The sequence below is a fragment of the Protopterus annectens genome, chromosome 9.part0, assembly GCF_019279795.1.
Source record: "Protopterus annectens isolate FY-2018-M chromosome 9.part0, PAN1.0, whole genome shotgun sequence".
NCBI lineage: Eukaryota > Metazoa > Chordata > Ceratodontiformes > Protopteridae > Protopterus > Protopterus annectens.
The window spans coordinates 1,765,702,838-1,765,728,470 of NC_056743.1; the positions used below are offsets into that span (position 1 = coordinate 1,765,702,838).

Here is a 25,633-nt window from a genome sequence, read left to right on the forward strand (position 1 = left end):
CAGAGGTGGTGCTGTGATGTGGCCTAAAGCTATTCTGAGAGTTGGCAAGCAGACCGTTCTGAATGAGATAGTACATAAGCTGCTTATGAACGCAGTTCTCCATTAATTAATTTGGCTAGTGGTGAGAAAATAGCAATGGGTCTGTAGTTGGACAGTTCTGTTGAACTTTCACCTTTGTGGAGTGGGGTAACATGGGATATTTCCCAGATTGAGGGGATAGTTCCAGCTAGTGTTCTATTGATTAGGATAGAGATGGGAAATGCTATGGTGTCGGCTGCTTTTTGTAGTTCTCTGCAGAAAGGAGGTCAGCAGAAAGGGTGGTTGAATTTAGTTTTTTGATAAGGGATCGGATAAAAGTGGTAGAGACAGGTTGGAAGTTAAAGGGGGGATGAGAAGTAGGTGTGTTTAGTGGTAGAGTTAGAGTGGGTGGGAGTAAGTTGTTTAGCTAAGGACTTTAATAGTTTCAGTGAAAGGTATTCTTAAAGGCAGTGGCAACAGTTTCTGGTGATTTTATGGATGTAGTTTGATGGGGTTGGGGTAGTAGATTGCCCTGGATGAAGTCTCTTAATACCTGCCTAAAACTGTTTGGGATAGTTTTGGTGTTTAAATTGGAGGGTCTGGTAATTTTATTTTGTCTAGCAGAATATTTTTTTTTTTGTATTTGAGTTGACGATATCTCACTTGGCTGAGAGGGGTTTTATTTCACCATTTGGTCCAGCCTATATTTCGAAGTTTGATTTTTATCTTAGTTTCCTTTGTGAGCCATCGAGCAGTATTAGATTTAGTCTTTATAGCACGTGCACGAGCATGGGAGTCAAGGATGCTCAGGAATTTGTTAAAGAAAGTTACACCTTCATCTAGTGGTACAATTTTTAGGATTGACCAGTTAACTGATTTAAGTTCATTTAGGAAGTTAGTAGGATTGAAGCTTTTATTTCTGATTGTTTTGTACGTAGTCTTGTGGTTGGTTTCTGCTGTGTGCTTAATAATATAAGTTAGTGAATGATCACTTAGATCATCGAGGAGAAGATCATCGAGGAGAGTCCCAGCTGTATACAAGCAACTAGCACTAGGTAAGACTGCAATCCAAATTGTAGCTTGCTACAGATCCCACACCAAGCCCCAAGATTCTCACTACACCTTTATAAACATACAACCAAACACCCTAATACTGGGGGATTTCAACTACCCTGCCATTAACTGGGAACTACTCGTGTAGCAACACCTTTGCCCAACAGTTCTTGGAATTCATAAATTCCAGCGCCCTGGATCAACTAATCCATAGTCCCACCAGGGGCTCCAATATCCTGGACGTGGTCATTACCAACATGGGAAATAGATGCTCCACACCATTGGCATCCCCTCGTTGGTTAGGTCTGACCCATAAGCTAATCACCTTTAACATCCACATCCCACCTCCACCCCCCAATAAGGAAACATCTGTAAAAACTTCTCCAAGGCCAAATTCATGCTACTCAAGTCAGAAGTGACAAACTTCTTGACACCCATGCAGACGGGACCTGAATGTTCGACTGCCAAATCCTACCCTAAAGCACTGTATGAGAACATCCGCTCGTGCGTGATTCATGCCATCCCAGATAGAACCAAGACGGTCTCCTCCAAAAAAGGAAGCCAATCTGGTGGTCCCCTGTCATAAATTATTCAACAGAAGGAAGAAACTGTTGCAGAAATGAGAAAAATCCCATGATGCAAAAAAAACTCCCTTACCAGCCTCAGTAAGAAGCTGAGATCCCTCATAAAATCCTTCAAAGCTAGTTACGAAAATAAAATTGCCAAACATTCCAGAGACAACCACAAGGCATTCTATAGCTATGCCAAGAATCTAAATGGCAATGCTCGGATCTGCTCTGAGCTACAACAGAATGGCATTAAATATACTGATCCCAAGGACATTGCCAATATTCTGGCAGATCGATTCAGTGCCAACTTCACCCCCCTCTCACCCCCCTAAACGCCCATCTCAATACCAAAAGATTGCCAGATTCTGGTAATCACAGGTAAAAAACGCACTCTTCAAAGCTAAGAATACAGCATCCATGGGACCAGATGACATCCTGGGCTGTGTACTACATGAACTACAAAATGAACTGGCACCTCACGAAGTGTCATGTTTAATAATAGCCTCACCTCAGGCTTCATGCCCACTGAGTGGCACACTGCTACAGTTATCCCACTCCACAAGGGGGGATCCACCTTGGATCCTGGAAACTACCATCCCATCAATCTGACGAGCCTGATCTGCAAGGCCATGAAGCGTATTATCATGGAACTTGTAAACAAAAACATTGGCAGTCCTCAAACACTGGACCCCACCCAGTTTGGGTTTGTGAAGGTCCGATCGTGTCTCCTGAACCGGATTGACTTCTTCGAATCATCAGTCTCCAGAGATGTGGATGAGGGTAAGGCGGGCCACACAGCCTATTTGGACCTCACCAAGGCCTTCGACCCCATCCCCCACTCTGGAATCCTAGATAATCTTACTAAGCTGGGCATGAATCCATACATCACTCGATGGGTTGCCAGCTGGCTTACTGACAACCCACACTGTAAAAGTAGCAGACTCCAAATCCATCTCCAGACAAATGACAAGTGGAGTACCTCCGGGTTCAGTCCTGGGGCTGCTCCTGTTTGGCATTTACTTCTCTGAAGTACAAGCCAACACTAAGGGACTCTGGCTAACAAAGTTCACAGATGACTGCAAACTGGGAGCTATTATTGATTCTCCAAATGATGTGGATATTCTACAAAAGGGCCATACAGAAACGGATGTTTGGTGCCAGAACCATGGGCTCAAGCTCAATGCTAAGAAGTGTATAGTTTTCCCCTTTGGGAAAAAACATGTACCCATGAAATTACCACATAGGTGGCAGTACACTAAACACCAAAAGTGTGATAAGGGACTTAGGAACACAGGTGGACAGTGGTTTCGCCTTTGATAACCACATCATCACAACAGTCAGGAAATCCTTCTATGTGGCACACCTCATCACCACTAAGGGCTTTTCATCCAGAAAAAAGGAGGTCATTGTCCCACTGTACTCATCGCTCATTAGACCCATCATGGAGTACAACACCCCATTTGGAATGTCCCTCACAAGACATCTGCAACAACTGGGGCCACAGAAACACTTCACTAAAAGAATCACAGGCCTAAAGCAGATGCCCTATGCTGACCGACATAAAAAAAAAATACTCCAGCTGTACTCTTTCTCATATTGACTACTTGGAGGCAATCTCTGCTTGACATACAAGGCCATATCAAACCCAGAGCTGTTGGACATGCTTCTTCTTCTTTTCCCAGTTGGGGGTCACCACAGCCGATCACCTGCCCGCTCATGATTGGCAGTAGAGTTTTACGGTGTCGAGCTGCCAGCCCGACACCCAATCTTCCACAGAAGGCTCACACTCACACTGCACAATACACACACACTACACAGTACACACACTCCTAGGGCCAATTTAGTGTGTCCAATCCACCTACAGCATATCTTTGGGATGTGAGAGGAAACCGGAGCACCTGGAAGAAACCCACGTGACCACAAGGAGGACATGCAGACTCCAAACAGAAGGCACCAGCTGTTGGACATGCTACACTTAAAGAAATCCCAATCCATCAGAGCCACACGCTCCAGGGACCCAAACCTTGTCATCACAATGAACAAAACATGCTAGAGGGATAGGTTCCTGACCCAGAGACACCCAATACTCTGGAATAGACTGCCCATACATGTCAAGCAGAGCGCCTCCTTGGCCCTCTTCAAAAGGAGCCTTGACGACTGGATGGGAGATGGGAAATTTACCCCGGGGATCACGTCAGTCGCCCTGTTAGACAGGGGTCCAGGGAAGTAAATATTGTGGGAAGAAATAGCCAGGGAATTGTTATGGCTAGGCTTTACAGGCCCTAGGGCCGATAGCCTAGTACCAACCTATGGGTGGCTGTTGATCAGTACTCAATCTAAGATACTTTCCCTGTTAGTGGGTTTACTAATCCTAGTGGGAGAGGTTATTTTTGCGAACCCAAATAGATTTATATGGGTGACAGGAGATTCAGCTGAGCAGGTGCACCAGTCTGTGTTAGTCACCAAGAACAATAGTTTCTTGGGAGTAGGTGGTGGATAACCATTGCAGGATATCTTCCAGAGTGCTTATTTTATTGCCTGGGGGAATGTAGACACAGACGATATTAATTTGCAGTTTGGTATTGAGGATTTTTGTTATTAAATGGTTAAACTGAATCTCTATTAACACTTGATGTATTTTTGTAAATAACTGCTATCCCACCTCCCTACTTAGCTGTTCAGTCTAATCGGTGTATGTTGTAGCCCGGGGGGGGGGTAATACCTCATTATCGGCAGTCGTAGGTTTAAGCCAGGTTTCTGTAAGACACATTTATGCCTGGGGAATGAACTGCTAAGAGGGCGTGTGGGTTGGGGAGTTTTATTATTTATACTTTGAATGTTCAAGTGAAATGTCAGAGCGTTTGTAGGACTGTTAAGGGGTACTTTATTAATGGGGTTGGTGGTGTAGGCGCTATTGTCACCAGGTGGAGACTGGGCAGGGTTGGGATGGATGTCCCCATCTGTAACGAGGTTGTATTGAAATCTGATTATGAGCTTTAGAAAATTTTTGAATAAGTCTTGGTGCTTCTACCTTGGAGTAGATTTTAAGGTTTTAATTTGGTGATGAGGTAAAGGGGATGAGGGTTTGTATGTGTAAGGGATAGTTAGGTGAGCTAACTTGTAAGAGAAGTTTGAGATGGTAATTTGACATTTTGGGTAGGAGAATCCATGGTGGTACTGGTTTTCATAGGCGGTGAGGAGATGAAAAGATGAGCAACAGGGGGAGTAGAAAAAATACTAGTGTTTTTGTTGATGCATAGCAAGGGGCCTGGCCAGCATAGGAACAGTTTTCAACCAGGATTTGGCAGGAAAGAAAGGAGAAAAGTTGGGTTGTAGAGAGGGAGGGGCCACTTGGTGATGTGTGAGATGCTCGTTGGGAGGAAGAAGCAGGGAGAGTGGCTAGGACAGTATAAATTTAACGGTACTGGAAGCGGGTGGGAATAGGGGGTGGGGAGCGGAGCATGCCCAAGCACAGGGGGTGGGGAAGTGGAACATGCCCAAGCACAGTGAGGGCTAAATTGGACCACAAGATTTATACAACAATTAAGTAAAACGTAAGTTTATAATGGGGGTGTAAGTTATTTGCCTTACTACATTTTAAAGATGGCTCCCAGAGGAGTGGGTATTGATATAGCCTCCTATGAGAATGGCTCAGGAGAGGGGTGTAACAATTATCAATGTGAGATTGGATGGTTAGAACTGGTTGCAGAGCAAGCAGGGGGAGTCTCAAAAGAAAAGAAAAAAACAATCGGGAGCCAGGAAATGTAAGAAAGACCATACACTTTGTTAGAGCTTATAGTCCAGTGAGGTATGTCTTGGGTCATTTTACCACCCATGTGGACTATGACTGCGGCAGAGTGGTACTTGTGGTTTAAAGACCTATGTGCATGCATGATCTGTCCAATCCTGGCTCCAGACTGACAGCTCACTGTGATGATCTTCTTTAGCCTGGTAAGGGACATCAGTATGTTTTCCAATGGAATCCCCAATAACTAGAATGTTTTGGCTGTGTGGTGATTTGCCTTATGGGCTTGGAAGTGGGGCTACTATGATTTGTGTGTTTTGTGAGGACTTTCTTTTTTTGAGTGTGCGTGGGGCCACTAAGAGATGCTTTTAGGAGATCTTTGAGGTTTGGGTGTATTACAAGGGAATACCTCTAGATATGTGGGTCTGTGTGTTTGTTCCTTAGTGTTGGTAGTGAGTGTTTTGGGTGTAGCGCTGGCAACCTGATTTGCATTTTTCATGCATATATATGAGAACTTTGCCTCCAGTGACATCTCTCACACACTGTTCCTAAATTTAAATGGCTGTCAGTGAACATGAGTCAGTTACCCTCAGGATGCCGATATCCACCAGGCTAGAAACAGAGATGACTGGGAAGCACCTATCCATTATGCCAAATCCTCATTAGATGGGAATGAGTAAGGGGGAGTCACTTCAAAGGTCTAAGTGAGAGTGATTAGTAGTGTACTGTTAGATGACCTGCAGTGGTGCTGCTCTCTACACAAACTGGCAACTCTTTAAGCAGCTATGAACAGTGGGAGACTATATGGAGAGCATTTCCTGTAAAGGATTTTAAACTGGAGAGGTTTGCTTGTATACAAGGTATTGGTAACCTGGAGGCTCTCCTACCAGCAGGATGAAAGACTTCTACACTGTGAAGCCGTCAGGCCAATCAGATAAACACGCAATAAGCCTTCCACCCTCTTAATATATAACTGTTTTTGAGCTCAGGTGCAGTAACAAATGCTTTACAGCACAAGGCAGATATCCTGTATGTGTCTAAATCCTTGGAAGTAAGATCACAAGCCCGGAGAAATGTGCCCAAGTACATAAAAATGTGTGCAAATGTAGGAGAACTTCTACAAACACAGAAAAACTTTGCAAAACTTAGAAGTATTTTGGCAAACTCAGAACAGCTTTTGGAGTATCAGAGGAAGTTAGGAAATATCAGAATACTGTTAAAAATTACCTAAAAGCAGTACAGTAACAAAAATGGATGGTGTTTCTTTAACCAGTACAGGCTGAAAAATGGTGATAAATTTAACCAAATCAGTAAATGCATGCAGCGGCTGTGCAGCGATTAGCGTTGCCACCTCACAGCAAGAGGTTCTTTGGTTCGATCCTCTGCTGGGGTGCCTTCTGTGTGGAGTCTGCATGTCCTCCCTGTGGTCGCGTGGGTTTCCTCCGGGTATTCCATTTTCCTCCCACATCCCAAAGACATGCTGTAGGTGGACTGGACACTCTAAATTGGCCCTAGGTGTGAGTGCTTGTGTGCCTTGTATGGAAGGTTGGCAACTCAACACTGTAAAACTCCACTGCCAATCATGAGCGGACAGGTGATCTGCTGTGGCGACCCCTAACCAGGAAAAGCCGAAAGAAGTAGTAGTAAATGAATGCAGCATAGAACGGTTAAATATCACTGAGGTAATTAAACAAGTGCAGAAAAACAGTATCAACTTTGCTGGTCCACAGATGGTTTTAGATGCAATCCAGTGTCGTCTAGGCACAGATACATGTGATTTACTCCGTTGTAAGCCTTCTTTGTAGTTGAGTCTTGCACCAGAGTAAGTCATTTATACTGAGAGCAAGTGTTTTTGGAATCTGGTCTGCCTGATAAATCATGTCATATCTCTGCAAAAGCCATTGGAACAGAGCTACATTAACAGTATTTTTGTAGTGGGCTGCACTACCAGTATTGGCTCAAAGGTTGCACCAACTCAAAGAAAGGACTTAATTCATCTTTCTCTGAGGTGATGCAACCTCAGGGATAATATACTTAGAGATAGGGAGTGTAGACATAGCCCTCACTTTGGGGGGTGTAGAGTTTAAATTCATCTCTTATTTTTGAGACATGCCATGACATCATACGAGTTAGCTGTAATGCAGTCCGCAGTGTTCTTGTCACAGCAAGTTGCTGGTCAGTAATTAAACATAGACCCAAAGTAAGAAGAGTAACACACAGGCATGTGGCCCATGTCTGCTTTCCCTTTGGTAAAGATTTTGACCCACTGCTCTACAAAACTGATTTGCAATAAGTCCATGGTCCTAGGAATAAGTAGCCACTAAGAATGTGCACTCAGAAGTTTGAGAAGTTTGTATGGTAGGCAACACACTCAGAATTACTAGAAGGGTTACTGAAAGAGAGTGGAGGCAGAGTGGGACCAAGCCAGGTGACAGCATTGGTTTAGTAGGTGTAGAAAAACACTTCAGCAGTAATTTGGTTTAACAAGCACTATTGGTAGTGTTTAAATTTGTAATTGCTGGCAATTTGGCAGCTTTCAGACTTGAGAAATGCCACACCAATGAAGGCCTTATTTGAGACTTTGAAGCCTGATAAATGAGCTGTACAAGCTAAATGTGCAGGTTATCCATGTTTGTTCTTGCTTTTCATACAGTTTATTTAAACTTGTTGACTGACCTGCATTTTTCTATATGTAAGCCTTCCCGTTGAAGGAATTCTTTTGATTTTTTTTTTTTTTTGGTGCTTGAGATTCAGACAGAGATTCTGCTATTGCTTTTTCAGAGACTAATCCATGGTTGTGCGTGCTTACCACCTTGTGCTTTAGATAACTGATGTGAGGTAGACACAAATGCCAACTGAGTACTTGGCTTTTTCTCCCTGTGGATCGCAGAAAGCTGTGGTTGAGTTCCTCATAGACTGGGAATGAGGCAGGTTTTGAAAGCAGGGCAGTACTTCTGAATCACAAACTGACGACTCCAGCAGATGAGGACAGACAGTAATTTTTGCATACAGGTAACAGACAGTGAGTTTACACGTGTTCGATATATGGTATGGCTGGTTGTAGCAACTTTGTTGCCTTGCATGATTTTCAGGTTTATTGATATATTACTGGGTAATGGCTTTAATTGCCTGCCTGTCCACTCTCTTCTGTAACGTGCAGTTTGTATTCCCTCTTACTTTGTCTTTAAGTGATTGTGATTTAGTCTTAAACTTTTCACCAGCCTTGCTTAGAACCACCCTGTGTGATAGAATGGACTATCTGTATAGTAGACTTTCCATGAAGATTTGTCCCTAACGCCACTTTACTTTTGTTTACAGTGGCTAGGTCTTGGTCATCCTTGTCAAGACCAGATCCATCCTTTTTGGCTCCTAGAAACATCTTGGCTAGCTAAATTTTACACACTGATGGGCTAGATTACAAAAATAAAAATGTTCAATGATAAAAATACCTGGGAGCCTGTTTGTTCCATAATTGATATGTTAGCTGATACCAAAATCGTAAAAAGCTACCCTCTCGCTATTCGTCACAGAGTTTGCAATCACACAAGTGAAGCAGATGTGGCCCTTGGTAGATGACGCTGCTACTTGCACTTCATAGTTACTGCCTTCCGATGTGATTTACTTTGACTGCAAACTGTATAAAATAAGATCTGCAGATTCATTGTTGGCATATAGATGAGTATCATTGTGCCACCTATAAGAAAGCAGACTTGCTACCCATAAACTGCAAGGTTCTTAAGTTGGATGCTATGACCTGCAGATTTTATTAACCTTTAATCATTGTAATTCCCTGCAGTGAACTCTGCCTTTTAATAAAGAACTAGGATGCTTAGATCATTGGAGTCAAATGCCACCTGATTTAGATGTTGCTGGTGCACATCCAGGAGCAGTGGCTGTAATAGTACTCTGAGTTCTAAGCTACAGCTGCTTGACTCCCAGTAACTTGCTTCCATCTGTTTGTTTGCCAACATTTCTACTTGTTATCCAAGCAGAAAATGTTAAAAATTACCAAACTTTTTGGAGAAGTGAGCCCCTGTGTACCCTTAGATCCCAAACTTCTATATATACTTTCTCCAAGATCATACCAGCTGCTACAAAATATACACAGAAATTGTGAGGGTGTAGGTCTGAATCTACTTAAATTTGAATACACAGGTAATGTTCAGCTGCAAGCAGTTGAGCTGGTCGCATTCCAGCTGCTCATGGGCCAAGTAAAACTCTACCTTCTCTGTGGTCATTCAGCATGGCTAGAAGAATGTCTTCACAAGGAAGCAGAATGTACAGTGGCTATAAAAGGTTTACACACCCCTGTTAAAATGCCAGGTTTTTGTGATATAAAAAAAAATGACAATACATCATTTCAGAACTTTTCCCACCTTTAATGTGACCTATAATCTGTACAAGTCAATTGAAAAACAAATCTGTTGGGGGGGGGGGGGTATGAAAAATAAAAAACATACACTACACTGGTTGCATATGTGTGCACGCCCTTAAACGAATACTTTGTTGTGTGTGCACATCCTTAAACTAATACTTTGTTGAAGCACCTTTTGATTTTAATTACAGCATTCAGTCTTTGGTACTCACCTGCCATCAGTTAGAGACTGATTAACCCCAAATAAAGTTCAGCTGTTCTAGTAGGATTTTCCTGACATTTACTCAGTTGCCCGATACAGCAAAAGCCATGGTTCGCAGAGCGCTTACAATGCATCAAAGGGATGTCATTGTTGAAAGGTATTAGTCAGGACAAGGGTACAAAAAAAGTTCCACAGCATTGGATGTAGCATGCAACACAGTGAAGACAGTTGTCAAAAAGTGGAGGAAATATGGGACAACAGTGACGTTGCAAAGAACTGGACATCCTTCCAAAATTGATGAAAAGACGAGAAGTAAACTGGTCAGGGAGGCTGCCAAGAGTCCTACAGCAATACTGAAGGAGCTGCAGAAATTTCTGGCAAGTACTGGTTGTGTACTACATGTGACAACAATCTCCCATATTCTCCATATGTCTGGACCATGAGGTAGGGTTGCAAGCCTGAAACCTTTTCTTACACAGAAAAACATCCAGGCTGGGCTAAAATTTGCAAAACAATACATAGTCTCCCAAAAGATGTGGGAAATGTGTTATGGTCTGATGAGACCAAGGTTGAACTTTTTGGCCACAATTTCAAAAGGTACGTTTTGGCACAAAAACAACACTTCGCATTACCAAAAGAACACCATCTCTATGGTGAAGCATGGTGGTGGCAGTATCATGCTTTGGGGTTGCTTTTCTTCAGCTGGAACTGATGCTTTAGTCAAGGTGGAGGGAATTGTGAACAGTTCCAAATACCAGTCACTTTTGGCCCAAAATCTTCAGGCATCTGCTAGAAAGATGAAGATGAGGAGGAATTTCACCTTTCAACACAATGACCCCAAGTATACATCCAAATCAAAAGAATGGCTTCACCAGAAGAAAATTGAAGATCTTGAATGGCCCAGCCAGAGCCCAGACCTAAATCCAATAAAAAATCTGTAGGGTGATGTGAAGAGGACTGTGCACAAGTGATGCCCTTGCAATGTGACAGATTTGGAGTGTTTTTGCAAGGAAGAGTGAGCAAATATTGCCAAGTCAAGATTTGCTGATAGGCTCCTACTCAAGACTTCTTCTTTTGGCTTTTTCCGGTTAGGGGTCGCCACAGCGGATCACCTGTCCGCTCATAGGTTGGTACTAGGCTATCTGCCCTAGTGATTGGCAGTGGAGTTTTTTACAGTGTCTAGTTGCCAGCCTGGCGCCCAACCTTCCGCAGAAGGCAGACACACGCACGCACTCGCACCGAGGGCCAATTTAGAGTGTCCAATCCACATACAGCATGTCGTCGGGATGTGGGAGGAAACCGGAGCACCCGGAGGAAACCCACGCAACCACAGGGAGGACATGCAGAAGGCACCCCAGCTGAGGATCGAACCGGAGAACCTCTTGCTGTGAGGCAACAACACTTACCGCTGCACCACTGTGGCTGCCCCTGGCCAGGAAGACTGAATGCTGTAATTTACATCAAAAGGTGCTTCAGCAAAATATTAGTTTAAGGGTCTGCACACAAAGTATTAGTTTGAGGGTGTGCACACTTGTGCAACCAGCATATTGTACGCTTTTTATTTTATATTTTTTTCCCTAGCAGATTTGTTTTTCAATTGAATTGAATAGATTATAGGTCACATTAAAGGTGGGTTAAGTTTTGAAATTATTTATTGTGGTCTCTTTGAAAAAAAAAAAATATTTTAACACGGTGTGTAAACTTTTTATATCCACTGTACATGTCTTAGTATAATTTCCTAAGGTATTCCATCCTGTCTTTAGTAACTCTGGTCCACACGGGGAAGAACTCTGTGTCAGAAAGTGTGTGTGTGTGTGTGTGTGTGTGTGTGTGTGTGTGTGTGTGTGTAATACGTATATAGGTTTACACTGAACCTTTAACTGCATCAGTCGACCGGCATGTGGTCAACTTGCAGTTTTTAAGTTGGCAGAATATTGAACCCAAATCGATCGACTACACTACAGTGAACGTTTGTGAAGGGGGGGATCACAGTTCAGTGAGCAACAGGGAATTAGCCTATTTCCTCACTGAAGTGTGATCTGTGAGTAGGATTGCCACCTTTTCAAATGCCCAAAGTGAGACATTTCTTGTAGAAATGTCAGATTTTGCAGGACTAAACATACCCATGACCAATATAAAGGATAGAACTTCACCTTTTTGCCAAAATAAAAGCTTATTTTTGGAGCATTTGTGTTGCTTATGCTATTTAATATAACATTTAGGTGTTTTAGATAAAAATAATTTTTATACGACTATTAAAAGAAAACTTAAGAAATATTTTTGTCCTAAAATCTCAGGACATTTGCCATTTTTTCGACCCCCCCCCCCGCAGGACACAACTGCCCAAAGAGGGACTGTCCCTCGCAAAGTGGGACAGGTGGTAACCGTATTTCTGAGTTGGTTTACTTTAATGTGCAGGGGGTGTGGGTGGTGAAGGGGGGGTGTAGCCCCCCCCCTGCAAAACAGTGGAATTAACGTACCATTGACTGTACAGTTTAATGGTATGTTAATGTGCATAGTAGGAGGTGAGTGACGTCGCCTCCTGCTATGTCAAAGACATCGAACCATGGTTGTCAGTGTATTCATTTTTGCTTTAGTTTGCTTTTCGGCATTCTGAATTCCATATTTAGAGTTGACATTTTAAACGAGTAAACCATGTATATACATGCATACATATATATTTCTGTAGCTATATCTGTGTGTGTAATTCATATGAGAAATGTATAAAAATGTGTAGTGTTCTCATTTTTTTTTTTTTTTTTTTTATATATATACAGTCTTTTGTCTAATTTTATTTTTGACTCTGCTCATGTCCTTGTGGCCCAGCTCACTCACTTGATGAACAAGCTGCTCAGAATCTTTATTTTAATTCTGAGTTTGTTTTCCATCTGCACTAGGTTAGTTTGGTATATATGTTCATAGAGGTGTACTATACTAACAGCCCTGGAGGCTATATAAGCCTAGCCCAAGAAGATGGAGTTTTGTGTATTTTCAGTAAAACTGTTCTTATCTACTGCATTGTATAGGATTCTGGATCAGCCAAGTTATGATGAATGTTAGATTTTTGCTTTCCTTAAGGGAGAAAGCGTAATGATCTTAAGACTTTATGCAATCAGTAGTTCCTTAACATAGTTCAGGATACACAGAACAAGAAAGCAAAATCCTTTTCTTTGTCAAATGCAGTGGTAGTCTTGTTTTCATTGTAACTGTGTTGTGTAAGGATGGTGGATAACTTTAGTGCATATGGAACATTCTAACTCTGGGTTTTCATTTTTTTCTTTACTCCTAGATCGTCCCTTCTATGATGAAAGCAAACCTTTCACCTGTTTGGATGGCTCACTGACTATTCCATTTGACCAAGTAAATGATGATTACTGTGACTGCAAGGATGGCTCCGACGAACCAGGTGGGTTACTCCGCGCTTCCATCCTTTATTGGAAGCCTCACCAAAAACATTTTATATGTCTGTTAGGCAGGAGGAATTCCTCACAGCTTTATAACCAGATCTGTACATGTAAAGTAGAATCAAGATGAGTTGTTTGTGTACATCAGGTGTCAGAATTACTGAATGGGTGAAAGCCATCTTTGTAGTGCAGAAGCACTTGGACAAATTGAGGTCAGGCACCAATTAGCATGTAGTTTTGGTTAAGGAGAGGGTGAAATGGCTTGTCTGTCAGAATCTATGTTGCGTCTTGGTGTTAAGCGCACACACAAGCTAGTAAATTGGAGATTCCTTTTTCTGCGGAGATTGCTGGTTAAGTGAGATAGTAGGTGTCCTTTGTGGTTGGTCAGAATTGCAGTGCTAAAGCAGTATGCATTATCTTTTGTTTCTGTCCATAAGAGACACTGGTGCCAGACTGGGGCTAATTCCCATCCAGTTGTCGAGGTTTCATTGAATAGGCTCAGAGATGGACTCTGTTTACTTGTACAGGGAGTCTGTTTGCTTGTACAGGGAGTCTGTTCCATAGCATTTGATCCTTTGTCACAAGTGAAGTTCAGATCCATGGATCAAGTGTTTCTGTTGCTGTTTGTTTTGCACATGTGCAACTCCCAGCTAAGATTGAGGATGCCTTGTAAGCCAGGCAAAAATCCCCTGTCAGCAGCCTTGAGAGACTGATTGCACAGACAGAGCCTTTAGGCGATCATTTTAGGATAAGGGAATTCATGCCCTGGACTCTTCCTGGTGAGAATCCTTTTGTGGGCTTTCAGCTTTTTCAAGTGTTTGGTTAGGTACATGCCAAAGGAGTCATTGTACTCAATGATGGGTCTGATAAGGGACAAGTAGAGTGGTACTACAACTTCATTGGACCTGAATGCCATACCCTTACCTATATATAGAATGCTGTTATAACTGTCTTAGCCATGTGTTGGTCAAAAGTCAGACTGCTGTCTACACGTGTTTCCCAAATCCCTTTCTGCTGGGTCGACTCGTAGGGTATCAGTGGAGTAATTAACTTGGATTGACAGCTTCCCAAAGAACTTTATAATGCATTTTTTGGCATTGAGTTTTACACCATGGCTTTGGCACCAGCCATTTGCCTGTGTTAAACCCTCTGCAAGATTTTGGCATCTTGGGGGAATCTGTAATAGCTCCTAATTTATTTATCTGCAAACATGGTGAGCCAGAGGCCTTTAACATTAGCTTTGTCATCTGAAAAATAGATGACAAATAGGAGTGAGCCCAGCACACAGCCCTGGAGTAGTTTACTGGTGACCAGTCTCGCCAATCTTTTTCTTGGCTCCTGTCTGCGAGTCATTCAGCAATCCAGTGAGTTATGTAGGGATTTATGCCTTGTTCAGATTTGTGTGTCAATGATGCCTGGATGGAGTATTGTATTGAATGCCTTGGCCAGATCAGAATATACAGTATTCACGGTTTTACCTTCGGCCATTGCTTTGTTGATACTCTCAAAGAAGTCTACCAGATTAAGTAGGCGTCAACTTCCCTTAACAAAACCATATTGGGATGGGTCTTGGGTCTAGTGTCTGTAGGGTGCCAGTGTCCTGATTTCCATGCTGATTTGTTCCATGGCTTTGCATGTTATGCTTGTTAGACTGATAGGTCTGTAGATGTTCTTCATCTCACATTGCTGCAGTCCTAACACTTGGGTAGTCCGCTGTCCCTCGGTCGGCCCGAATATCAGAGTATAAGGCTGACGTCGGTCAAGGCGCATTTGACTGACATCAGAACGTCAGGGTACAAATGCGCATGACCGACGTCATATCCTCAGTCTTTTTTGCCGCATGGTCCGATGCAGAAGCAGTGTTGCAAGTGCCGTTCGGCGTTCTGAAATTTTTCGAATTCGGAGTTTCAGACCGAAGTCAGAGTTGGTTAAGTACCCCGTTGGGGAATATTTTGTTTTTTTCTTGCCTCAGTGGTTTACCGGATGTCAGAAAAAGTGAATAACTGTATTTCTTGTGGGAAACAGATACTGCATAGGGATTACCATAATTTGTGTATACCTTGTTTGGGACCTGAGCATGACGTTGTTGGGTGTCGCTTTTGTGCTAGGTTCAATAAACGCACTATAAAGCGTAGGTTGGATTGTGCCAGGTTGGTCTTTGGGAAGCGGTGCAATTACAATATGCCATCGGATGCTCCGACGCCGGCTTCCTCAAAGAAGCGCAAGGATAAGGCAGTTAAAAGGACAAGGCAGTTAAACCTAGGTTAGAGGAGTCGTCTGAACCGGACGCCGGTTCTTTAGAGGCGTCAGTGGAACCGGTGGTTCCGACGGAGGCCTCTCTAGAGTCCCAGGGAGAAACTGTGTTTTTACAGGATGTGGCCTCCCAGGAGGCAGGTCAGTCTGTAGGGGCTTCTCAGGTAACTGTACTCCCCTCCCTTCCTAAGGTGTCTAGGCCCCCTCTTTCTGCTTCCAAGGCTTCTCCTAGAGGCAGGTCTAGTTTTGCTTCTGTGGGTGTTTCTCCTAGTTCTTCAGGTTCAGTGCCCAAGAAGCACATGCTTAAAATGGCAGAAGATTTAATTTCTTTGATTAGAGGCTCTATGCCCCCTCCTGATAAGAGGCCTAGGATGGAACCTGTGTTGGGGGATTATGAGCAGGCTTCGGATGTGTCTGAGTCTTCGGCTGAAGACTTGCAGGAGTATTCTCATTATTCTGATTCTGATGTGGATGATTCTACTCCTTCGGCTTCTCCTCCTGAGGATTTTTCTTTTTCAGAGACCCTTCACTCCATGAGAGAGCATTTTAAATGGGAAGGTCAGGATTTCTCTGATTCCAGGAAAAGGGTTAGGGAATTTTTGTTTTACCCCAGCATAGGCCTTTAGCTATACCTCCTGTTCTGACTGTGGTGGAAGATGTGTTTGCAGAGGCTTCTCTTAATCCTGATTCTTTGCCTCCTGCTCCTGTTAAACCAGATAGGTATTACAGGGTGCCTGAAGCTCATAAGTATCTTTTTAAGAGTCCTAGGGCAGACCCAGAAACTGTTAGCCAGGGGCCTAAGGGTGTTAAGGCTTCTGTTGTCAAGAATCCAGTTCCAGCAGATAAAGAGGCCAGGGCCTTGGATAGGTGGGGAAAGAAAGTTTATACTTCTTCCACTCTAGCCATGAGAGCTTTGAATTGCCAATTTCACATGTTGAAATATCAAAATTATCTCCTTTCACAGTTGAAATCTAAGGTTGATGCTCTGGCGGAAGGTATTGATTGTAAAGAGTTACAAGATTTAGTGCATGTTTCTGAACAGGTGGGTAAGCATTCTTTGCAATGTGGTTTTGATGCTGTTCAGGCCTCGTCTAGGGTGGCTGCCACTGGGTCAGTTCTTCGCAGGCATGCCTGGCTCAGGGATCAAAATTTATCTGACCATGTTAAAACTAGGATTTTGGATGCCCCTTTGCAATCTGATGTCTTGTTTGGTTCTCCTGTTGAGGCAGTTTTAAAGAAAATGGAAGACAAGGCTAAGTCTATGCAGACTGTTAAAGATTTTTTGCAGGTTCAGCCTCCAAAGTTTAGTAGAAATTGGCCTACTAAAGGGTGGACGTATCCTTCTTATGATTCCCAGTCTAGAGGTAGATCTAGACGTGGCAGGGGCAGAGGTCAGGGCTCTTTCAGGCCTAGAACAGGGAGTTCTCCTGCACAGTCTTCGGGTGAGGGCAGGGGTCAGTCCTTTCGTAAACAGACCCAATGACCTACCTTTTCAGCTGCCAGAACCTTCTCGCCTGGCAGCACCTTTGGGAGGAAGGTTGGCAGTTTTCAAAGAAAATTGGAGTTTGATTACCCAAGACAGATGGGTACTGGATATCATACATCACGGTTACAGGTTTTATTTCCATACCTTGCCTCCTTTCAAAGGCATGCCAGACATTCCTCCTCAACAAAGAATAGAGGCTCACAAGCAAATTTCTCTGTTACTCCAAATAGGGGCCATACAGCCGGTTCCTATGCCAGAAAGGGGCCTAGGATTTTATTCTCGCCTGTTCCTTGTGCCAAAAAAGGGGAACACGTGGAGACCAATTTTGGATTTATCTATCCTCAACACTTATCTGGACATTCCCAAGTTCAAAATGTTGACGTTACAACAGCTTTTACCTCTACTGGGCAAGGATCACTGGATGGTAACTTTGGATCTCAAGGAGGCTTACCTTCATGTTCCTATCAGGCTAAGTTGCAGGAAATATCTGCGTTTTCAGACTGGGACTTCTCACTATCAGTTCTCTGCATTGCCCTTTGGCTTATCTACTGTGCCCAGAGTATTTACGAAAGTTCTGGCTCCAGTGATAGCTTTCTTCAGGCTAAAAGGAATACAAATCTATCCTTATTTGGACGATTGCCTGATTCTGGCTCAAGGAAGGGACGAGCTTCTTCATTTGGAATATGTGATAGCAGTGCTAAGATGCCTGGGGTATTCTGTGAACGAAATAAAGTCCAGTCTAGTACCCTCTCAAGACATGAGCTTTCTGGGTGTAAGACTGAATACAGTATCCCAGATGGCCTTTCTAACCCCGGACAAACAAAAGAATCTTTCCCTTTACTTCCATCATCTATCTCTTCAGTCCGGGCTGACTGCAAGGACAGTCCTTCAAGCCTTAGGGTTCATGGCATCTTGTATTCTGGTGCTTCCCAATGCCAAACTGCATATGAGGAAGTTGCAATGGTATCTCAAAAATGTATGGACACAGCACTGCCAGCATCTGGACACTGTCATTCAAATACTACCTTGCATTCAAAAGGAATTTTTGTGGTGGGCTCAGGAATGTCACCTAAACAAGGGATTCTCTGTGACCCGGCCAGAGGCGAGTCAAATTTTAACGACAGATGCCTCAGACAAAGCTTGGGGAGCTCATCTGAACGGAAAGTGGATACAAGACAAGTGGCCTGTCAGACTACAGCATCTACATATCAACTTGAAGGAGATGTTAGCAGTCCAGTTTGCATTAATAGCTTTCAAGGATTTACTTCTTCCAGGGCAGGTGTTGATTCTAACAGACAACACAACTGTCATGTGGTACATCAACAAGCAAGGGGAACACATTCTTATCCTCTATGCAGGCAAGCAATGATTTTGTGGGAGACTGCTCTCAGTTTACAACTAAGTCTTCAGGCAAGGTTTCTGCCGGAGCACAGGACTCCTTAGCAGATGTGTTAAGCAGACAAATCATGGATCCCCACGAGTGGAAACTGGATCTTCATGTATTTCAGAAATTGACAGTGTCCTGGGGAACTCCAGACATAGATCTGTTCGCTTCTCCACTAAACCACCAGCTGCCAAAGTTTTGCACAAAGCGGTTTCATCCCACAGCTTGGAAAGTGGATGCTCTTTCTTTCAGTTGGAAAAATCTTCATGTGTATGCCTTTCCACCTCTGCCTCTCCTCCCAAAGGTACTTCTAAAGGCCAGACAGGACAAGCCAAGGATGATTTTGATAGCTCCAGATTGACCTCGACAGCACTGGTACCCATTACTGAGAAGTCTAGTACAGAAGCCTCCATGGCCTTTGCCTTGGATTCCACATCTGTTGTCCCAGGAGGACAGTCATTTGCTCAATGTCAAACTTCACTCTCTTCACCTAACAGCATGGCATATTCTGTTTTAAACCATAGAGGGTCTCATCTTCCACAACAAGTTTTGAATGTGATTTTGGAAGCTAGAAGGCCTAGTACAAGGAAAGTGTACGCAGATAAATGGAAGAGATTTTTATTTTGGAGTGCAGCTAAGGATTTGGATGTTTCTGAGCCTGATTTAAGTGTGGCTCTTCAATATCTTACTGAGTTATTGGACAAAGGTTTGTCCTTCTCTTCTATTAAGATTCATGCTGCAGCAATTTCAGCTCACTACGACTGTGACCCACCATTGTTTTCTCATCCTTTGTTCAAGCAATTTCTTAGAGGGGCAAAGAATATAAGACCCCCACGAAGGGCTCCTACTCCTGCTTGGGATCTCAATTTTGTGTTGGAGAAACTCACTCTACAACCTTTTGAGCCTGCAGCCACTGCTGAGTTGAAATATTTGTCATGGAAGACTGCTTTTTGTTGGCCATTACCTCTGCAAGAAGGGTTTCTGAATTGCAGGCCCTTATGGCAGTTGAGCCTTTCTTAATTTTCCATAAGGATAGGGTATCTTTACGTACTAATCCTTCCTTTATGCCCAAAGTGGTTTCTAGTGTGGCTTTAAACCAAACTATTCATTTGCCTACTTTTTATGCAAATCCCCAAACTAAAGGGGAAAAGATTTTGCACACTTTAGATGTACACAGGCAGTTGCGATATTATTTGGACAGAACTAAAGGGTTCAGACAATCTCAGCAGTTATTAGTTTCTTTTGCTTTGTGCTGTCAGGGCAAGCCCGTGTCAAAACAAACTATTTCTAAGTGGATTGGATTTTGCATTGCTTTCTGTTATTCCCATCATGGCAAAGAGATTCCAGCTGGGATTAGGCCTCATTCCACTAGGGCTACTGCCACTTCAACAGCTTTTTGAGGGGTGGCTACTAAGGATATTTTGGAGGCAGCCACTTGGAGTTCAGTGCATACCTTCTCTAGGCATTACCACCTTCCACTGTACTCTAAATCCAGGGCTGGTTTTGCCACTGCTGTGTTGCAGGGCATTTTGGCAGCTCCTGCTTCATTATAGTTTAGCCATCCTCCCTTACCTCTGCTTTGGGATTCTACCCAAGTGTTAGGACTGCAGCAATGTGAGATGAAGAACATAGTACAGTTTTGTACCTACCATAAATGTAGATGTTCGAAGATCCACATTGCTGCAGTCCAATTTACCCTCCCTCCTTCCCTCTGTAGTTTGAGGTGGTTGTGTGGGTTGGGTTATCCATCTGAGGTATAATTGTATAATTGTATAATTGTATATATTGTATATATTGTACATATTTTTGGTGTTAGGCTGGTTGGTTGTTTAGTTGTTGTCTATGGGTTTTGACCTTTCTTTTTAGGGTCTTCTGACATCTGGGGCAAGAAAAGACTGAGGATATGACGTCGGTCATGCGCATTTGTACCCTGACGTTCTGATGTCAGTCAAATCGCCTTGACCGACGTCAGCCTTATACTCTGATATTCGGGCCGACCGAGGGACAGCGGACTACCCAAGTGTTAGGACTGCAGCAATGTGGATCTTCGAACATCTACATTTATGGTAGGTACAAAACTGTACTTTCCCTGAGATGGCTGATGATCTGCCTTGTGGAGGGGAGTGACTGTTACTGTCCTTCAATCACTTGGAACTGTCTGTTTCAAGGCAGTAGTTGAAGAGTCCTCAAGTGGTCCTGAAAGGGTATGTTTCAGACTCTTCAGATGCAAACTGTGAATGCTGTCAGGACCCATAGAGGTAGTGTTCTTGGATTTAGCGAGCTCTCTCGCACCTGGTCCCTGCTAAAAGTCTGGGGAAGTATGATGGAGGGGATTTCACCTGAAGGAGCTGGGGGGGGGGGTGGATGGTGAAGTCTGAGCAGAATTAAGTCAGTACATTTGCTATGTCACCCTTCTCGTTGAAGGTGGTACTGCTCACCACCAGCTCTGCGTGTTACTTTTAACTGAAGAAGGCCCTGTGATTGTTCTTGGACTGTGATGCTCTCCTGACCTCATAGTTGGCCTTGATTATACCTTTTAGTTTCTTGCTTAGTTGTATAAGAGAGTATTTGTCTCTAAGCAAGTTGCTTTTCCTGATTTGGGCCATGAATTTTGATTTTCTTCTTTTGATTGTGTGCCCTGTTTAAAGATTTTACCAGTGGATTTGTTTTTTGTTTACTTTTGGTAGGTACAGCAGCCTCTATGCAGCCATTCATATGTTTTGTGTACTGACTCTCTGAATAATTCTGCACAGGTAGCTTTAGTCTTGTTAAGGGAGCTTTGGATTTTGACATACAGTCAGTAGGCTGTAACTTGCCTTAGAATAGTTCCTAACTGTTACTGGTTTAGTTGAGGTTTTTGAGTTGATTTTTACTTCAAAGGAGACAGCTTTGTGATCTGACCTCACTAGTGAGGATGTGACATGAAGGTGGGCATCACTCTCATATCTGTAAGCATTAGGTGGGCATCACTCTCATATCTGTAAGCATCAGGTGCAGTATTTTTGATCTGTGGGGCATCACTCATATTGGTAAGCATCAGATGCAGTATGTTTGATCAGGTGGGCATCACTCTCATATTGTAAGCATCAGGTGCAGTATTTTTGATCAGGGGGCATCACTCATATTGTAAACATCAGGTGCAGTATGTTTGATCAGGTGGGCATCACTCTCATATCGGTAAGCATCAGGTGCAGTATTTTTGATCAGGGGGCATCATTCACCTTGGTAAGCATCAGGTGCAGTATGTTCAGGTGGGCATCACTCTCATATTGTAAGCATCAGGTGCGGTATGTTTGATCAGGTGGGCATCACTCTCATATCGGTAAGCATCAGGTGCAGTATTTTTGATCGGGGCATCATTCACATTGGTAAGCATCAGGTGCAGTATGTTCAGGTGGGCATCACTCTCATATTGTAAGCATCAGGTGCGGTATGTTTGATCAGGTGGGCATCATTCTCATCTCGGTAAGCATCAGGTGCAGTATGTTTGATCCTCTGGAGCATGCACAATCTGTTCAAGGGTGTTTCCGTTAATAACATCCAGGAAGCATTTTGCCAGGGAGTCTGAGACGGTGTATGTTTCCATGTCTATAGCTGGGTAGTTAAGGTCACCCATGAATAGGGTGTTTGGTTGGATGGTGAGTGGTTCTAGCAGGTTTAGTTAAGAGTCCTGAAACTCTGGAGGCACAAATGGTGACCAGTAGCTAGCTATGCAATGGTAAGTGAACTTATCTTAGGTTATTTGAACATGGATGACCTGCATGGTATCATCCTGTTTAACCACCTTGGAGATAAGTTTGTTGCTAACCTAGACAAAGACACCACCACCTTTGGCCCCAGTCTATGCTGCTGTTGGTGTAAATGTGTGGAAGGCACTGTAGCCTTGCACTGCTAGAGTACTTTCTACGGCTTTAAACATTCTATGGCTTTAAACAAAATCTCAGTAACAGCAGAGATGTCTACATCCTCCAAAGTGAGGAGTGCTTGAATGGTTAGTTCTTGTTTTAGGTTCCTAGCATTGAGCAGCAACACCTTAAGGTTACTTGGAGACTTGTTTACTATTTTATTTATTTTACATTTGTTAACCGGGAAAGTCCGACTGGATAAACATCTTTTTTTCAGTGGAGGCCCAAGGAGAAAAGCTCCAAATTGAAAAGTCACAAACAAACATTTACATAAAGTCAAAATGTTTTGCATAGGAGTAAATACACTCTGTGTGAGCAGTACTAAAAAGTAAACTTTTGCATATGTTTTAAAAGTAGCAATGGCAATGTTCAGAATTACTGAACAGTGTAAAAATATAGATAACCTAAGAATATACAGATAAAGTACATACAGTACACAAAGTTCCATTCAGATTGCAAATAGTATAGTTAGTTTCTGATGATAGAGTTCAGTCATTAGTGAGTGTACATAATATTGATATTCAGTTTTTGTAACCCAGGAAACGAACGGAAAATATTTTGAGTGTTTTGGGGGATAGTTGTTTATCCAGGGGTGTTGCTAGAGCATAGCCAAGATTTAAATACATGTGCTTTGAATATCTTTTTAAAATGGAGTGGATTAGTAGTATTATGTCAGGAGGGATTTTATTCCAGATTTTGGCTGTACAGCTAGACTAGAGGGAGTCACCATCAGAATTATTGGCTTTAACTGAAGTCAGTAGGGTTTTATTTTTTAGAACGCAGATCTCTTTCGGGGGAATAAGGGAGTAGGAGATTTTGGAGGGAAGGGGTCTTATCTCTGTGGTTTAGAATTGTATGGGCTGTGTAGATTTGCTTGTAGAGTAGAAGTTGGGGAAGTTCTAGCCTGTTACAACCAGGCAAGTTTGTTATAACATGATTGTTGGGGAAGTTCTAGCCAGTTACAACCAGGCAATTTTGTTATAACATGATTGTAGTGTGGCCAAGTCAGATTTCTTTAGATTGGTGAGAACTGGTGAGGCAGAGCAGAGGTGAGGGGAGTTTAAGCCATGGTTAATCTTGTATTTTTAGTGAGAGATTAGTGTTTCTGTAAAGGGTACCCAGCTTTTTGTGTACTTTTTAATTGTTTGTGTAATATGAATATCTAATCCTAAGTTACTGTCAGTGACTACTCCCAGTAATTTAGTGTGGGTCATGGGTGAGATGATGGTGTTATTTAAGTATAGAGTATCGAAATGAGGGATTGACAAAGTGTGCCTTGTAGGTTACAAAATCATAAACTGAGTTTTGGTAGGGTGTAGGATTAGTTGGGAGTTGGCCATGTTTCCACCTTTGCAAAAGCATATTGGTATAATGTGTAGTTGCTGATGAGGTGATGCTGCGCATATCCATGTAGAGTCACCCGCATACTGTATGACAAAAGCATGCTGTGCAGCAGTGTGAAGTTATAGTAAATATAGAAAACAGTGGAGGACCCAGGCTTGATCTTGATGTACTCCTATTGTAACAGGCAGAAGAGAAGAGAGGCCTTGATTCCATTGCAGGGCTTGTTGACAGTTCGTTTGGTAGTCTTGGAACTATGCAATGGTAGCTGGATACCTTAACTGAACTAAAGCTATGTGTTAGTAGTTTTATCATTGACCAAAGTTTTCTCACAACAGGATTTCTCAAACGCATATGGATTCCCATTTAGTTGAATAGTGTTACTTTATTTTATTGAAATTGTATAAAGTTGGGGTAAGTTGTCCGTTAAACCCCAAAGTTAGATTAGCACAAGAGTTCATATATTTTGAGAAGCGGGTATGTGGGGGAAGGCTTCTCCCCAAAAATATTTGTTCTGTTACGGTTTTGATTTGAAGTTGACATTTGTTAGCTTTTTTTTTTTTTTTTTTTATATAATATGTATGTGTGTATGTATATACCGTATTTCCCCGAAAATAAGACCAGGTCTTATATTCTTTCTACTGGCGAAATGCGCATTAGGGCTTACTGTCAGGGGATGCCTTATTTACCTGCACCGTACAACAATATACCTTTTATTCAGTTATTCAAGTACAAAATTTGACATTAATGAACACAAATCGACATTTCTTCATGTACAGAAATCGACATTTTACTGGAGAACAGTTCTAATAACGGGTTGAAAGTTGTGTGTGAATTCTACATAAGCAGTGCAACAAAGATTTCAAGTCCAGAATATCTGCACCATGGCTTTCACAGTTATTCAAATACAGTCATGTCATCTTCTTCTGGGACATTGTCATAAGTGTTCAATCCCCGAATTTTGGCCTGAATTTCTTGACTCCATTTCCTGTAGCACCATTGGCCCCAGTCTGTCATGCCTAGCAATTGAGCTCTCCTTAAATAAGCACTGCTTGTCCAAGTAGCCTGCTCGTAGTGCATTGGCAACACAGCTGTCAGTGATTTTATCCCATGAATTTTTCACCCAAGTCACAACCTCTTGCAGGCTAGGCTACACAAAGTTTCCATGCTGATTTCTAAGTTCCATGCTTAAATGGTCCTTGAATGGCATGTTTATTGCAATAGCAAGAGTCTGGAGATAGGCAAGTCATTCCTGCAGGAATCATTATTTGATCTATTCTCCTCCGTGCTAGGAATTTCTTTGTTTCTTTAGCGCAGTGAGTGTTGGCTGAATCCCACACTAGCAGACCACCTCGCAAAACAAGTGGTAGCATTACATCGACCCACTTCCTTATAACTGCTTGTGTGCACCAGGCTTTTTCGGTTTCAAGAATGTAAATGCCTGAAACATATTCAATCTTCTCTTTCTTGCCCTTACTAATGAATAGAGGTGGGGTTTTCTTTCCATCTAGACTAATTGCCAAAATACAGGTAACACGTGCACTCTCGTAACAAGTGGAGGGAATGTAGATTGACGAGGCACCCCTCTGATCAATTGTTTGAGATCCTTGGCCCATAAACACTACAGTTTCATCCATAGCAATCATGTTTGAGAGTTAGTATTTAGAAAAGTCAATGCCATCAACAAAGGACTTGAACACAAGTGCACGTTTAATAACTTCAGTATCTTCCAGCTTGAACAGTGTTGTTTATCTTCTTAGAGACGGTTCATATCACTGAAGGAAGCCATCCAGCCAATGTTGTGATGCTTTGAATTCTTCTGTGGGTATTTCTAACTGTGGTGCTATTGCAAGGGCAAATGCTTGAATATCAGCCCTGCGCACAACCAAAGCCTTTGC

The 25,633-nt window shown here is 42.7% G+C and overlaps 1 protein-coding gene across 4 annotated transcripts in view; it reads left to right on the forward strand.

The window, feature by feature from the left end:
* Positions 1-25,633, forward strand: part of PRKCSH (protein kinase C substrate 80K-H) — a 1,389,498-nt gene that overhangs the window by 49,712 nt on the left and 1,314,153 nt on the right. For all 4 annotated transcript variants that reach the window (XM_044084622.1, XM_044084620.1, XM_044084623.1 and 1 more), the window contains exon 3: positions 13,252-13,368. In XM_044084622.1, coding sequence (XP_043940557.1) covers positions 13,252-13,368 — 117 coding nt within the window. The remainder of the gene's footprint in view (positions 1-13,251; positions 13,369-25,633) is intronic.